The sequence below is a fragment of the Sinocyclocheilus anshuiensis genome, unplaced genomic scaffold (assembly GCF_001515605.1).
Source record: "Sinocyclocheilus anshuiensis isolate Anshui unplaced genomic scaffold, SAMN03320099.WGS_v1.1 scaffold1037, whole genome shotgun sequence".
NCBI classification, from domain to species: domain Eukaryota; kingdom Metazoa; phylum Chordata; class Actinopteri; order Cypriniformes; family Cyprinidae; genus Sinocyclocheilus; species Sinocyclocheilus anshuiensis.
In genome coordinates, this window is record NW_015555773.1 from 491,063 (window position 1) to 503,875 (window position 12,813).

At 37.8% G+C, this 12,813-nt stretch overlaps 2 protein-coding genes across 5 annotated transcripts in view; one reads left to right on the forward strand and one right to left on the reverse strand.

Moving 5' to 3' along the window:
• LOC107674437 (G-protein coupled receptor 56-like) overlaps positions 1-3,331 on the reverse strand; it is a 33,564-nt gene extending 30,233 nt beyond the window's left edge. The window contains exon 1 of the mRNA XM_016468410.1: positions 3,275-3,331. Within this exon, the coding sequence (XP_016323896.1) occupies positions 3,275-3,313 (39 nt within the window). The 5' untranslated portion in view covers positions 3,314-3,331. The remainder of the gene's footprint in view (positions 1-3,274) is intronic.
• A 4,649-nt stretch (positions 3,332-7,980) lies between these two features.
• ccdc102a (coiled-coil domain containing 102A) overlaps positions 7,981-12,813 on the forward strand; it is an 80,134-nt gene continuing 75,301 nt past the window's right edge. For all 4 annotated transcript variants that reach the window (XM_016468400.1, XM_016468403.1, XM_016468401.1 and 1 more), the window contains exon 1: positions 7,981-8,127. The gene's annotated coding sequence lies outside the window, so the exon portion shown is untranslated. The remainder of the gene's footprint in view (positions 8,128-12,813) is intronic.

Below are 12,813 nucleotides of genomic sequence, written 5' to 3' on the forward strand. Positions count from 1 at the left end.
GTAGCTGCTCGCATTAAATTCAAGGCATTAATGTTTGCCTACAAAACCACCACTGGCTCTGCACCCATTTACCTAAATTCATTACTTCAGAGTTATGTGCCCTCTAGAAGTTTGCGTTCTGCAAGTGAACGGTGTATTTTTGTGCCATCTCAAAGAGGCACAAAATCACTTTCACAGACTTTTTCATTAACTGTTCCCTCCTGGTGGAATGACCTGCCCAAATCAATCCAAGCAGCTGAGTCCTTAACCATCTTCAAGAAACGACTAAAAACACATCTGTTCCACCTTTATTTGACCCTCTAACTCTAGCACATTCTATTTTAATTCTACTTTATATTTATTTTTTGTTTTATTTTTAATAAAAAAAAAAAAACAACAACAAAACTAACGAACACTAGCTTTCTATTTTTCTATTCTATCTACGTGTGCGTGTGTGCGTGCGTGTGTACACCTTGCTACGTGTACTGTAAGGCTAACCGAGACTTGTCATTTGCACTTATATATTGTTGCTCTTTTGTTAGTTTTGACTGCTTTTATTGTCCTAACTCAGCTTTAATTAAGTTGTACATAGTTATATTAACTATCGGGGGCTAGGCAAATAGTACTAGCATAACTGCTGATTATCGTTTGAGCTTTATTCAAGTTGTACGTAGTTATTTTAACTATCGGGGGGCTAGATAAAAATATTATCGAAATGTTAACATATTTCATAGTACTAGCATAACCGCTGATTATTGTCTCAGCTTTAGTTAAGTTGTACGTAGTTATGTAACTATCGGGGGCTAGACAAATAGTACTAACATAACTGCTGATTATTGTTTTGAGCTTTAACTAAGTTGTACATGGGTAACTGTAGGGGGCTAAACAGAACTACTATTTAAAGAATGGTAAGCATGGGCGACCTATTAAATAGTATTAGTCATAACCTCTGGCTAATGATCAGACTGGCGAGTTTGTGATCGTGGGGCCCACGTAGAGCGGCCGACGTGAGGCACCCTGAGCGACATAGATTCCTAATGAACGAGTAAATATAAAGTAAAGGGTTAACTAGAATAACCAAATGTCAGAATAATAGTAATAATTAGAGACAGACAAACAACCAATTTGCCTTTCAACCTAAATTCGAGGTCATACTAAAATGGAGTCAGATTAGATAATAAAATGGAGTCAGATTAGATAATAAAATGGAGTCAGATTTGAGTTAAACCTACACTGAATAACTTTGCGCACTGAAAAGACCGAACACGCAAGAAACCTTCAGCCACCACTGGATACCTTCCTTGGGCCAAGTGCGTGGACCTTACACCTTGTACTCCTCTTTTGGTCTACTAACCTGTTTCCTTTCTCTTTCACTATCTGATCCAGATGTTTGATCCCTCATTTTTTTCCTTTTACGATTTTCCACTAAAGTCCAATTACTATTACAGTACTTTCTAATTCCCCGCCATCCATTCCATCTGTCTCCGGATCACTTCCTGAATCTACGCAACTTCCTTCTATCACCACCTCAGTCACACCCCAGTTTTGCCACCGCCTCTACTGTCCGACTCCACCAGTTTCATATTAAAGCGTCTTTGGTGTTTCCATGTTTTTTACAAAACAAAACCGGAAATCGAGGGGTTATGATGTCATTAGCAGGTGACACAATGACACTATGGACACGGTCCATGTCACTAGTTAAAATTGCTTATTTCTCTGGATTTAAACATTCTTCGAAACATTTGGGATAATGTAAGTAGACAAGTCAGCAAAATATACAACACTGTTCTAGTGGTTTTTGGATATGTTAATAAAAATAAATAAATAAAAATCTTACATATTGTGCCTTTAAGTCAGTTACCTGCGTTTACAGAGCCAATAGAAGAGAACCAAACAGCTAATTAAGGACAAGGCACAGCCCACAGCGGTAATGAACGTCAGAGCCTGTAGATGGCGAACTGTATCCTTCTGTTCCAGTTGCTGAAGCAATGAAGAAAAAGAGACAAGGTGTGTGTACAGTATCATTACATTTGTATGGTGTAATCAATTAACACACTGTTCCACAGGCTATGCATATTACCAAATATTATATAAATATAATACGAATTACGAATATAAATTCATAAAGTCTGTCTCTCAGTGAGAAATATTACAAGTAAAAATTTTCTTGGTAAAGCTGCTACTCACCACAAGAATGGCAAAGTATGTGAGGAGATTACAGCAACATTCTGTCTCTGTGTCGTGGATTTTAACAGTCTCACAGCCGTCATACCTCCAGGTCACTTCATTATCTGCAGAGACACATTAACAGAACAGTCAGTAATTGTGCTTCAGCTGGCATTGAAACATTTGTTTAATGTCCAATGTTGATTATTGTTGATGAGCACCTTTACTTGTGTCCCATGAAACACATCTTCTAGAATAGTTAGCCTGCTAAAATGAAATATCAGAGGTCAAATCTATAGTCAGAGCAGTTAAAAGAAAGTGACAGGGCTGGATTAACACATGGGCCTATTGGGCTTTTGCCACGGTTTCAAACGGGGGGCCTTTAAACAGTGCAGAGATTCATCATAGCTATTGAGAAGTTCAGCTGTCATAAATTCTATATGAGTAAATAAGGCCCTTGTGATTTTAATGCTGAAAACAACATCAACAGTTTGATATTTATCAGGCTTCACCTCACCAGCCTTGTCATGTGGTTTTCAGTGTTAAGGAAATGGCAGACATTTAGTCTACTCGGTAGAAAATAATGTGAGCTATAGGTGTTGCTAAGCTTATTAATAGCCTTTTAACATCATAACAAATATGGTAACTTATAAAGGTATTAAAAACAATAGTGAACATGCTCAAAAAGACGTACTGGGAAAGCAGAGTGATGAAAGCTGATTCTGACTTTTGATGATCTCGTTCTCCACAGAGAGTCCAACTATGTCACCCAGAAGATCAGACGAACCCCTCTACACAGCACAGACACTTTTATGTCATACTGTACATTGCTGTATATGTTGGTGGGCAAATGGAAGCTGAATAATCCACATGATTTCTCTCTCCTTAATATTAATATTGTCATATACCTGAAATAATGTTTTGTCCTTGTAGTAAGTACACACCACTTTGGATGTGCTCCTTGACTGGGATTTCAGACAGGAGGGAAGATAAACGGAAAGTATCATGTTTGGTGCTACAGTTCAAGGGCCCTGGAATGCAACATACTGTATATATTTATTCATATGCTAGAAAGAGACCTTCAAAGGTTATTTGAACTTTGTGCTTCTAAAAGTTGAATGCTATTTACTGGCAGAGTGAAATTGAGTCCTGTGAAACCCACTTCCATCTCAATGATTGTGCTCTGAGCACAAGCAAACACACACAAACACATGCATTTAGAAATTATCAACAGATACATATATTAAAAGTATTATAAGTTATTTTTTACATATTTACACTCGAATGGAGTAAAACAGCATGATTAATACAAGTGCAAGTTTTGAAGATGTTCCATCAAAGATCCAACAATGTCCTTGGAAGTTCACGCATATATGCACATATAATGGATTCAGCTTCCTGTTTGCGGTTCAATCTTAAGCTTGTCATGACTGCGCTCTTATGAACATGTACAACATCACCTTTTGCTATCTGCATGATAGACCACATAAGTTCATAACACTCTAAAGTAATAGGGAAACTAACAAATTAAAAGAAAGTAATGATTGTCTTACATGTTTGCTCCACTGGGGTTCTTACTTGCCTCATCACATAAGTTTTCCTCTGTAAGTGGGAGACTAAACATGCTCAGAAAGGCTGAATTTACAAGTGAGTTCAGTCAGTGTAACTTTTTGATATCTATAGTTTTAAAAAATTATAAGACAACAGAATCTAAATATCTTACTGCAGTTGATTGAATCTCCTTTAAAGTTATATATTTTCATGACATCATAACTGATGATATCGCCGTGGGTGCTGCCATTCACGATACCGTACAAAGCAGCAGATTCGTGTTTCTTTTGTGAGAGGTCAGTGCAGCAGGTTCCTTGAAGGCCATGTGATTCACACAGAGTGTGATTCTTTCCAATCACCTGCACTATCAGCAGGTCCAGCAGTGGCTCCCAGAACACACAGAAATAACTTTGATTTTGAAGAGGGTTTGATTTTAGAGGAATGGATGAAGATCGTGTGCACTTGGCTGTGATGCTGCCCTGAATTGAGAGTGTACTCTCATTGGCTGAAATCTCAATTTCATTACAGCCTGTTTTCAAATAAGATTTCAAGATGCATTGCCATGGCGCCATATGCCACATATCTTAAAGTCTCTGTAATTCTCTATTGCTAAACAAAATATAGTGTATATATATATATATATATATATATATAAATAAATAAATGTTAAGCTGCAAAGTTTGTTTGAAGAGTTCTAAAGCTATTTATAAAAAAATAAATAAAAAAATCCAAACTATCACATGTTGTTGTTGCTGCTACATGGACAAGCACAAAATATGGGAAAAATTAATTCACGACAAACCATCAAACAATAAATAAAATAGAAATTAAAAAACATTAAACTTGCTTTTACATTTCATTACATATTTGATTCTGCTAATATCATTTAATTATTTTAAATTCTATCCCTGAATTGAATTCTTTAGAGACACTTTCTTACCTAGAACCAAAGTGAACAAAAGACAGGTGATAATCCACATTCTTACAGTCCTTGGATTCTGCTTCATAAATGGTGCTTGAAAAGCAGCAGAGAATTCAGTTAAAGAGAGATGAAAACCTGCTCAGTGACATTTCTTAATATTCAGACAAGGGTTTCCTATATAAAAATAAAAAAAAGAATTCCATTTGAAATATAAAAAATCTCATAAAGGCTCTACTCTGTCAGAAACTCAGAATTCTTGCGATAAAGTATCACAGTCACAGTCATAGGCCACATCAAGAAACATGTTCCTGAAGTTTCATGAACGAGAACATATACAGTACATCCATGCATACTCATCTCTCAATAAAAATGCATCAGTTTGTCATGTAAATATGACACCAACTAATACTTGTTTCAGTTATCTATTAGTTAATGATGAATAGTATCATCAGCCTTTTGCCATGTATGTATAACATGACGCCATCCTGTTATAATGATACAAACGCCTTCACAAAGTTATAACAGAGTATATGGAAGACTATATCTGTCTGGATTTTAAGAAATGCCTTCAACCAAAATGTGTGCACACTATGAAAAGTAAAGAAAGTTCTCTGACTAAAAACTCAGTGAACACATTGAGAGAGAGAGAGATCTACTCACTTGATTAACATCTGCTAATATGTATCTCACTGCTTTCTCGTCTCACTCATCTGACTCATCATTCAAAGCTGACAACCATATTTCACATAGCAGGATGAAAATTATAAAATGGTTGACAGTTTTAACAGGGTTTTTAGGTGGTAATATGAAAACACAATTCAAAATAATCTCAAAGCAGTGAAAACTGGCCTGTTGTGGCCTGCTTTCTCTCTCTCTCTGTGGCCGTTCTGCCATGGTTTGGTTAAAGTCACAGTGAAGTAAAATTTCCTGGCTGTGAGAATGAACACATCTTGTGTTTCATTAATATAAATGTAACATTAATCTTCTTTTGGAAGGAGAGAGGAGTGTGTGAAACGTGTGTATTTTGGGGCACAGTTGCTAGGTGGAGTACAGGTGTGATATATTTCTTATGTGTCCCTGCTTTATAATATTTTCAGTCTGAAGAGCACATAAGGAAAAATTATTCAATTCAATTCAAGTTTATTTGTACAGCGCTTTTCACGATACAAATAATTGCAAAGCAACTTTACAGCAAATTAAACTTCTACAATATTTAGTGGTAGCTTATCAGTGGTGACTGTCAGTTAATGTACATATGGCAGAAATGTATGGAAAAATCAATTAAAGACATAATCAAACAGACGATGAACACTATTAACAGCAATTATTATATGATGCAATCAAACGTATAGCAAAATGTGGTAGTTCTGTAAGTTGTTTCAGGGTTGGCATCATCTGAGGTCCTCTGAGGGGTTGGCATCAGCTCTTCTCAGGTGTTCTGGATCCAGACTGAAGCTTGTGTAAAATAAGATAATTTATTTCCAGCAGTGGGAGGTGGTCCAGGTTGTGTAAAGGATGGGTGTGTTCTGATGAACCATTTACAGGAAGAAAACATTATGTAATCCCAAAAGGACGGTCTGGCAGATCTTTATCCATAGGAGTGAGAGAAAAATACTTTCCCCCCACTTTTTTTCTTTAGCGATCCCAAAATGATTAAAAATAATTTTGAAAAGTAATAGTGTATGATTTAGGCTAAAACTCGTAATTATTTCGGATGAATAATTACTAATAAATAAATTGATTTTTTTATGACAGTTTTCCATGTTAATGTAGTTTACTTCAAGCCTGATTTACACGCTGGTTATGGTGTTGTGGTCATTCTGCTATAACTGAGGATATGGCTCCCCCTAGATGACTTTTACATCATTTTCAGGAAGTTATTTGCTCATTAGATATAACGAAACATATTTTATCAGTTTACATATACCCAGCTGGTACACATATAGCATGATAACAGCCACCTCTGTGTATGAATGTGCTCTGACTGGTCAATAAATGCTTTAATTTGCCTCAGAATCTGTACTTTCTGCAAAACTGCCATTTATAGTCTGCCCATTCTCTAGTGCGGGGATCCTCAAATCTGGACCACGAGATCCACTTTCCTGCAGAGTTTAGATCTAACCCTAATCAAACACACCTGAGCATGTTAATCAATGCTAACCAATGTCTTTGGGATCATTAGAAAATCACAGGCAGGTGACTTCGATCAGGGTTGGAGCTAAACTCTGCAGCGCATTGGCCCTCCAGGGCAAGATTTGAGGAACCCTGCTCTAGTGACTCACTCTAAATGAATCCAGTCTCTCTGACAGACTCTCCCTATGCTACCAATTACAATGCTCTTTACACCCCTTCTGTTTTGCACCATATCCAGTAGGGGGGTGTTTTTTTTTTAGAATAGAGACAGTCTCTCCTGGTGATGATAGGATAGAGAAAGATGCAGCTGCTTTGGCAGGAGGCCTTATCTGGTGCCTGCACAGTTTGTTCATGGGTAATCTACACTGCCACAATCAATCAGATCAGACCTTTCGCTTTGGAAGTGGTGCTCATGTGTGTGGTGCAGAAGCTAAATAGATTCAAAAACGTTTTTTTGTTTTTGTTTTTTGGTGGTTGCAGGATGAAATCAGAAAATATGTCTGGGCTTTTTCTCTCTGTTACATTTTTTTGATTGTATTGAATAAATGGACAAAATGTATACCTTAAATACAATGTAAAGTGTCTGCCAAATACATAAAACAATATAATACAAACAACACCATTTGCATTACTTCTATCCACATGTACACATAACACCAATAAATAAATAAATACAACTACAGAGATTTGATCAGAAAACCTTAGCATTTAAATATAATTATCCTATAACGACGTATTATTGGGATATACAGATATAACTTATATTTATAAGCATTTAATGTAAACAGACTGCTTTACTGTAAAAAACAATATTTTGAATAAATGTCTTTTGGGTCTCTGAATAACACTGATGTGTTTTTCCCGTGAGCTCCATTTTCTCACTGTATAAACCATATGAAAACTTTTTTCTTTCAATCAACAGTTATTTTCAATAAATTAGATTTTTCTTACTGTCATTTCATACAATAGCCTATGTCAGGCTTTACAGGGTTAATAATATTCTTTCTTTTTTTTTTTTGCAGAAAAATTTACTGTAGTAACCGTAGTATTTTGAAATAAACTATAGTAACCTTATATTTCTTTAAGGCACTCTACTGTCAGCTATCTCACATATTTTGGCAAAATACAGTCCATTGCATAGTGGTGTTGACAAAAAGCTTCCAGGCTGGAAGTTTGGTGACGGTGAAGGCGCCGCCTCCGTTCTGTTCTGTTATCCCTCCCCTTCCATCCTTTGCTCACATTGCTCTTCCCTTCGGTGGGAAAATTCCTGCTGGAACATCCACGGTGGATTTGAACTCGGGAATTGTATTGGAAAAGCAGGGATCTGCAACACACGCTGGAGGATTTTCTTCCATGTTCTTTCTTATATTGTTCAGGTATGTGCATGTGCTAATGGATCACGGCATGATAACAGATGTATTGTTGTGAATTATCCAAACAGCGGTGTCGAGTGACATTCAACACGACAGAAATGTGCACACAGACGTCGTTTTGGACACACCAAACTTCTCAAATATGCAGTTTACCCGTGAATTGCTACACTGTTTACCTTGAAGCTGATGTGTTGCTGTTACAAATAGTATCTTGTTGCGTTGAGTCACGTCGTTGGAAATGTAGTTACTAGATCCCGTGTGAATAAGAACTGTTATGGAGGTTGAAAAGGAAAAGTTTATGGAGGTTTTATTGTTGTTAGCCTATCTATTACGGTTTTGTATAAGACTTTATATTAGTAAACAAGTGAGCGATAACAAAAGGTTAAAATTGTCTCGGAATACAAGTTTACAAAGAAATACATTTGGAACAAAGTCCACTTCCTCTGCAATCCAGAGTCTTTCATTCATGTTATATATAACATGTTACAGTCTTAAATGTAACCCAGTGAGTCAAAGCAGTTCAAATGTTAACTTTTGAGGAGTGGAGGGTTTTAACTATATATTATTTTCTGACATAATACAGTTTATTTAGTTCCTAAAGGCCTCAAATGCAATTCTCTCCCTCTGTCCAGCTTACAGTACATATCTTTGTGTCACTGACTGGCTAATGACAGTAGAAAAACGGCTTTTAAGACCATAACATCTGTTTTCCTCTGGGCTGGGTTGTCCCCTTTAAGGCCCAGTTGTAAAACCAGTAAAAAGAAAAAAAAAGGGGGCTTCCTCTACAGTAAAACAGTGTTAATTGGAGGTCACACATGATCCATAAAGCCACAGCCAGGCACACTTTTTCCACACTCGAAATAGCAAATCCGTGACCACAGAGAAATACATTTTGGTGATATATCCCCTAATAGCTGTCAGAGGAGGGTTGTCCAACAAATTTATAGTTGTCCAGAAATATTGATTCGCATCCTAAAAACACACACATACCGAAAGGATGATTTGTAAATTACACGAGGAAAGACTTGGAGAAATAAGGCATTTATTGCACATTTGGGATCAGAGTTTGACATTGATTGTTTTTGTCTCTTGGTGTCTGTCTTCATGTTTTTTTTCACATTTTTTTTAAGGAATGTTCTAGAATCCCACATCTGGAGCACTCTGGTCACCCACATATGTAGTGATTTCTTCTTCTTCCTCTGCATCACTGCATGAAAAGAGGAACAGTCAAGGCCACACTGAGCCTGGCCCTGTAGCCGCCCTAACCACGACAATCCCAACTGCAATTGCAATGTTGTCAGGACCAGACTGAGTTGAATATAGTTTGTCAGTTCCAAGGATGTTTGCTTGGTGCACAAAACGTCCGTCTGTCTTCAGAATTCCTTCAGAAAAGTTCACCCAAAATGGAACATTCTGTTATTGTTTGTGTCATTTCAAATCTGCATTACTTCATTCTGGGAAACAAAAAATTTAACATTTTGCAGAATCTTTAAGCAGGTATTTTTCATACAACAAAAGCTCACAGTGGCCACAACTGTTAAGCTCCAAGAAACGACACAAAAAGCATCACAAAAGTAGTCCATGTGACTCGTATTTTCCAAAACTCTTTTGAGCCCATATGATAGCTTTGTATCAGGAACAGATGGAAATTTGTCATTTATTCACTGACAGTGTTCCCCTCCAGTGACTTGTTTATGAATCATTTATTGCGTCAGACTTAACAAATCGTTGAATCAGAATTGTAACTTAAATTTTGATCTTTTGCACTGACAAACCTAATGTAAGGCTTTAGAATACTTGTAAATCAACACACAAGTTGGTTGTGGACTATTTTATGGTGTTTGGTTGTGTTTTTTGTCATTCTTGGAGCTCAACAGATGTGGTCCCTATGAATTGCCATTTTATGGAAAAATATATAAATTAGCTGGATAGAAATAGAAATTACCTGATAAAAATTAGCATTAAATGATGGCACATGTAATCTAAAGGTCAAAGAGCAAGACCGTAAACAAAACACTGTTAAATATCTAGGCAAGTTTGGAACAACATGAGCATGAATAAATAATGACAGAATTGTTCATTTAGAGTAGCTATTTCTTTAAGTGTAAACAGCACAGAAAACAGTTTTTTTTTTTCAAGTTTGCACAGGAATTTGTGATCTTGGCCCAGCAGTGCTTTTGTAATGGAGACCTTTCTGTATTCAGGTGCGTCGACTGCCTTCATCAGCTTGATTTAATTACACGTCTTGTTTTGGTCTGGAGGTCAGACCTGCCAGACTCCCCCTCCCTTTCAACTGTCAACCTGGCAGTGGTCAGCAGATGGTGGATTGCTTTGTGAAATACCTCCGTAAGCCACAGAGCCTCACTCCTTCTCAAGGAATTCGCTTCACTGATGGTAGCGCACCAAGCATGGAGGCAGCTAGCCAGACGGAAGGTGAAAAAGCATTATTGCCCCTGTGTTTCTTTTCACTGAAAAGAGAACAACTCGTGTGAGTGGTTGCTATGGCGACTCGGACCCATCGGCTGCACGTAGACTGAGAAAACGGGGGAACGAGAGCGGTAGTGATTTTCATATAGGGTTTTGTGTACGTGCTCCTGTATGCTGTTTGATTGTGAGAAACTGCTCGCATGCGAAACCCACATCCTTGTTTTCGCTTCACGGGCAGTACTTTTTCCCGTAGGGTAGCTAAATCAAACCGTTAATGGTTTATATGGTAATTTATGATTATTTTATGCAGATGTTCTGCATTGGATGTCTTTGCTCTTTTCTCAGAAACGCAGCTTCTCTAGCTTGCATGCTGAATTGACAGTATAGGCTGTTAAAAGCGTTCTGGTGGTGCACACCCATCCCTGATATCTCCTCGCTCTCTTTTCTGGTTCCCTGTCACCTCCTCCCGATTTCATGGGCTGTAATCGGTTGTGATAGTTTTGGAACGCTGGCTCTGGCTGAAGTGTTTCTGTTTCACACAGCTCAGGCATGTGCAGACAGAATTAAATGGCTACAGGAGATCTGCTCCTCCTAAATGATTGAAATACAAACTCTTTGTTAGCAGATCAGCAGGAAACCGAAAAGCGGTCGTCGAAGTATAGATCATTGACGTACGATCTGACAGCCCTCTTGAGGTACCTCACACTCCCACTGTGATAATTACGGCCAACTCTGAGGTCTATGCGACCGCAGAACTTTATGCCGCCTCTTGACAATCCATAGCATCAGATACAGTTACACATTCTCTGGCTGTTTTGTAAAATCACGTTGAGGGTCAGGATTTATCTGTGGAAGCCCCTAATTGGAAGTGGCACCTAAGCTCATGATTAGCATTTCTGTGATGTGATATGTGTTGGTGTGATTGGTGCAAGTGTGCTGTTGGAGCCTCAAACGTTTGTGAAAGTCAAGGGGATTTTTTTTGCTCTACAGCTGCACTATTTTCTGTATATTTGATTCAAAGGGATAGTACAACCAAAAATGAAAATTCTGTCATTAATTACTCACCCTCATGTCATTCCAAACCTGTAAGACCTTCATTCATCTTCGGAACACAAATTAAGATATTTTTAATGAAATCTGAGAGCTTTCTGACCCGCCATAGACAGCAAGGGAACTACGCATGTACTCTTGTGAAATGCGTCATGGTACTTTCGTGAATGGCGGCGGACTGACCCGGAAGAGAAGAAATCATTGAATAAACAAAGTCAATAAAGTTATTTTTGTTTTCTTTGCGCACAAAAAGTTTCTGTGCTTTGACCGTGGTAGTTCCCTTGCTGTCTATGGAGGGTCAGAAAGCTCTTGGATTTCATTAAAAATATATTCATTTGTGTTCTGAAGATGAACAAAGGTCTGACGCATTTGGAACGACATGAGGGTGAGTAATTAATGACAGAATTTCCATTTTTGGGTGAACTATCACTTGAAGCACATTCTATCTGCAGAGAGACGACAATGCGTGATTAGCACTTTTGAAAGTTTATTGGTTGGAAAACATCTGCTAAGTCAGTTTTAAATTACACCATGGTGTGCTTGCCTTTGGTCTAAAGGCCTGATGAAGTAAATGATTCATAGTGTTTATTTTTTTCAAAAAGTTTTAAAAATACTTTATTGCACAATTTTATATTTTTAGAGATTCATAGACTGAGATGTCTTTTAAAGATTTAAAAAAAATTTTTTTACCCCAAATGTAGCGATTATCCCCTGCTAACAGCGGGAGCCACAACGGTACGCACAATAGGTCAATATTCACTATTAACCAAACGCTTTTCACCTGTCTCAGCATCTCTCACTGTTTACACTCACTTAAGTTACACTTTTAATCCATAATAGAGAGCGTGTCACACCTGCCTCAAGACCTTTTACCGTTTGCACTCCACTTGATGCACTTAAGCAAACAAACAGTGCAAATCTACACGTATTTACCTATTTGCCACCTATATCTTATTCCTATCTAATAGCCTATGTGCACCTGCCTCAAGATCTCTCAGTCTGTTTACGATCCGACAGATGCATGATAGATGCACAAAACAGCAAATGCTGCTACTCTTACTCTGCCTGCCCCAGATGACACTTCACCAGTCAGATCTAGGTGCAGCTGTCACAGAACACGCCACAGCCAAGGCAAGATAACATTAAAAATCACGTGCATCAATCGCGGTGTCCAGTGGCTGTGAATAGTGAGAGATCTTGAGGCAGGCGCAA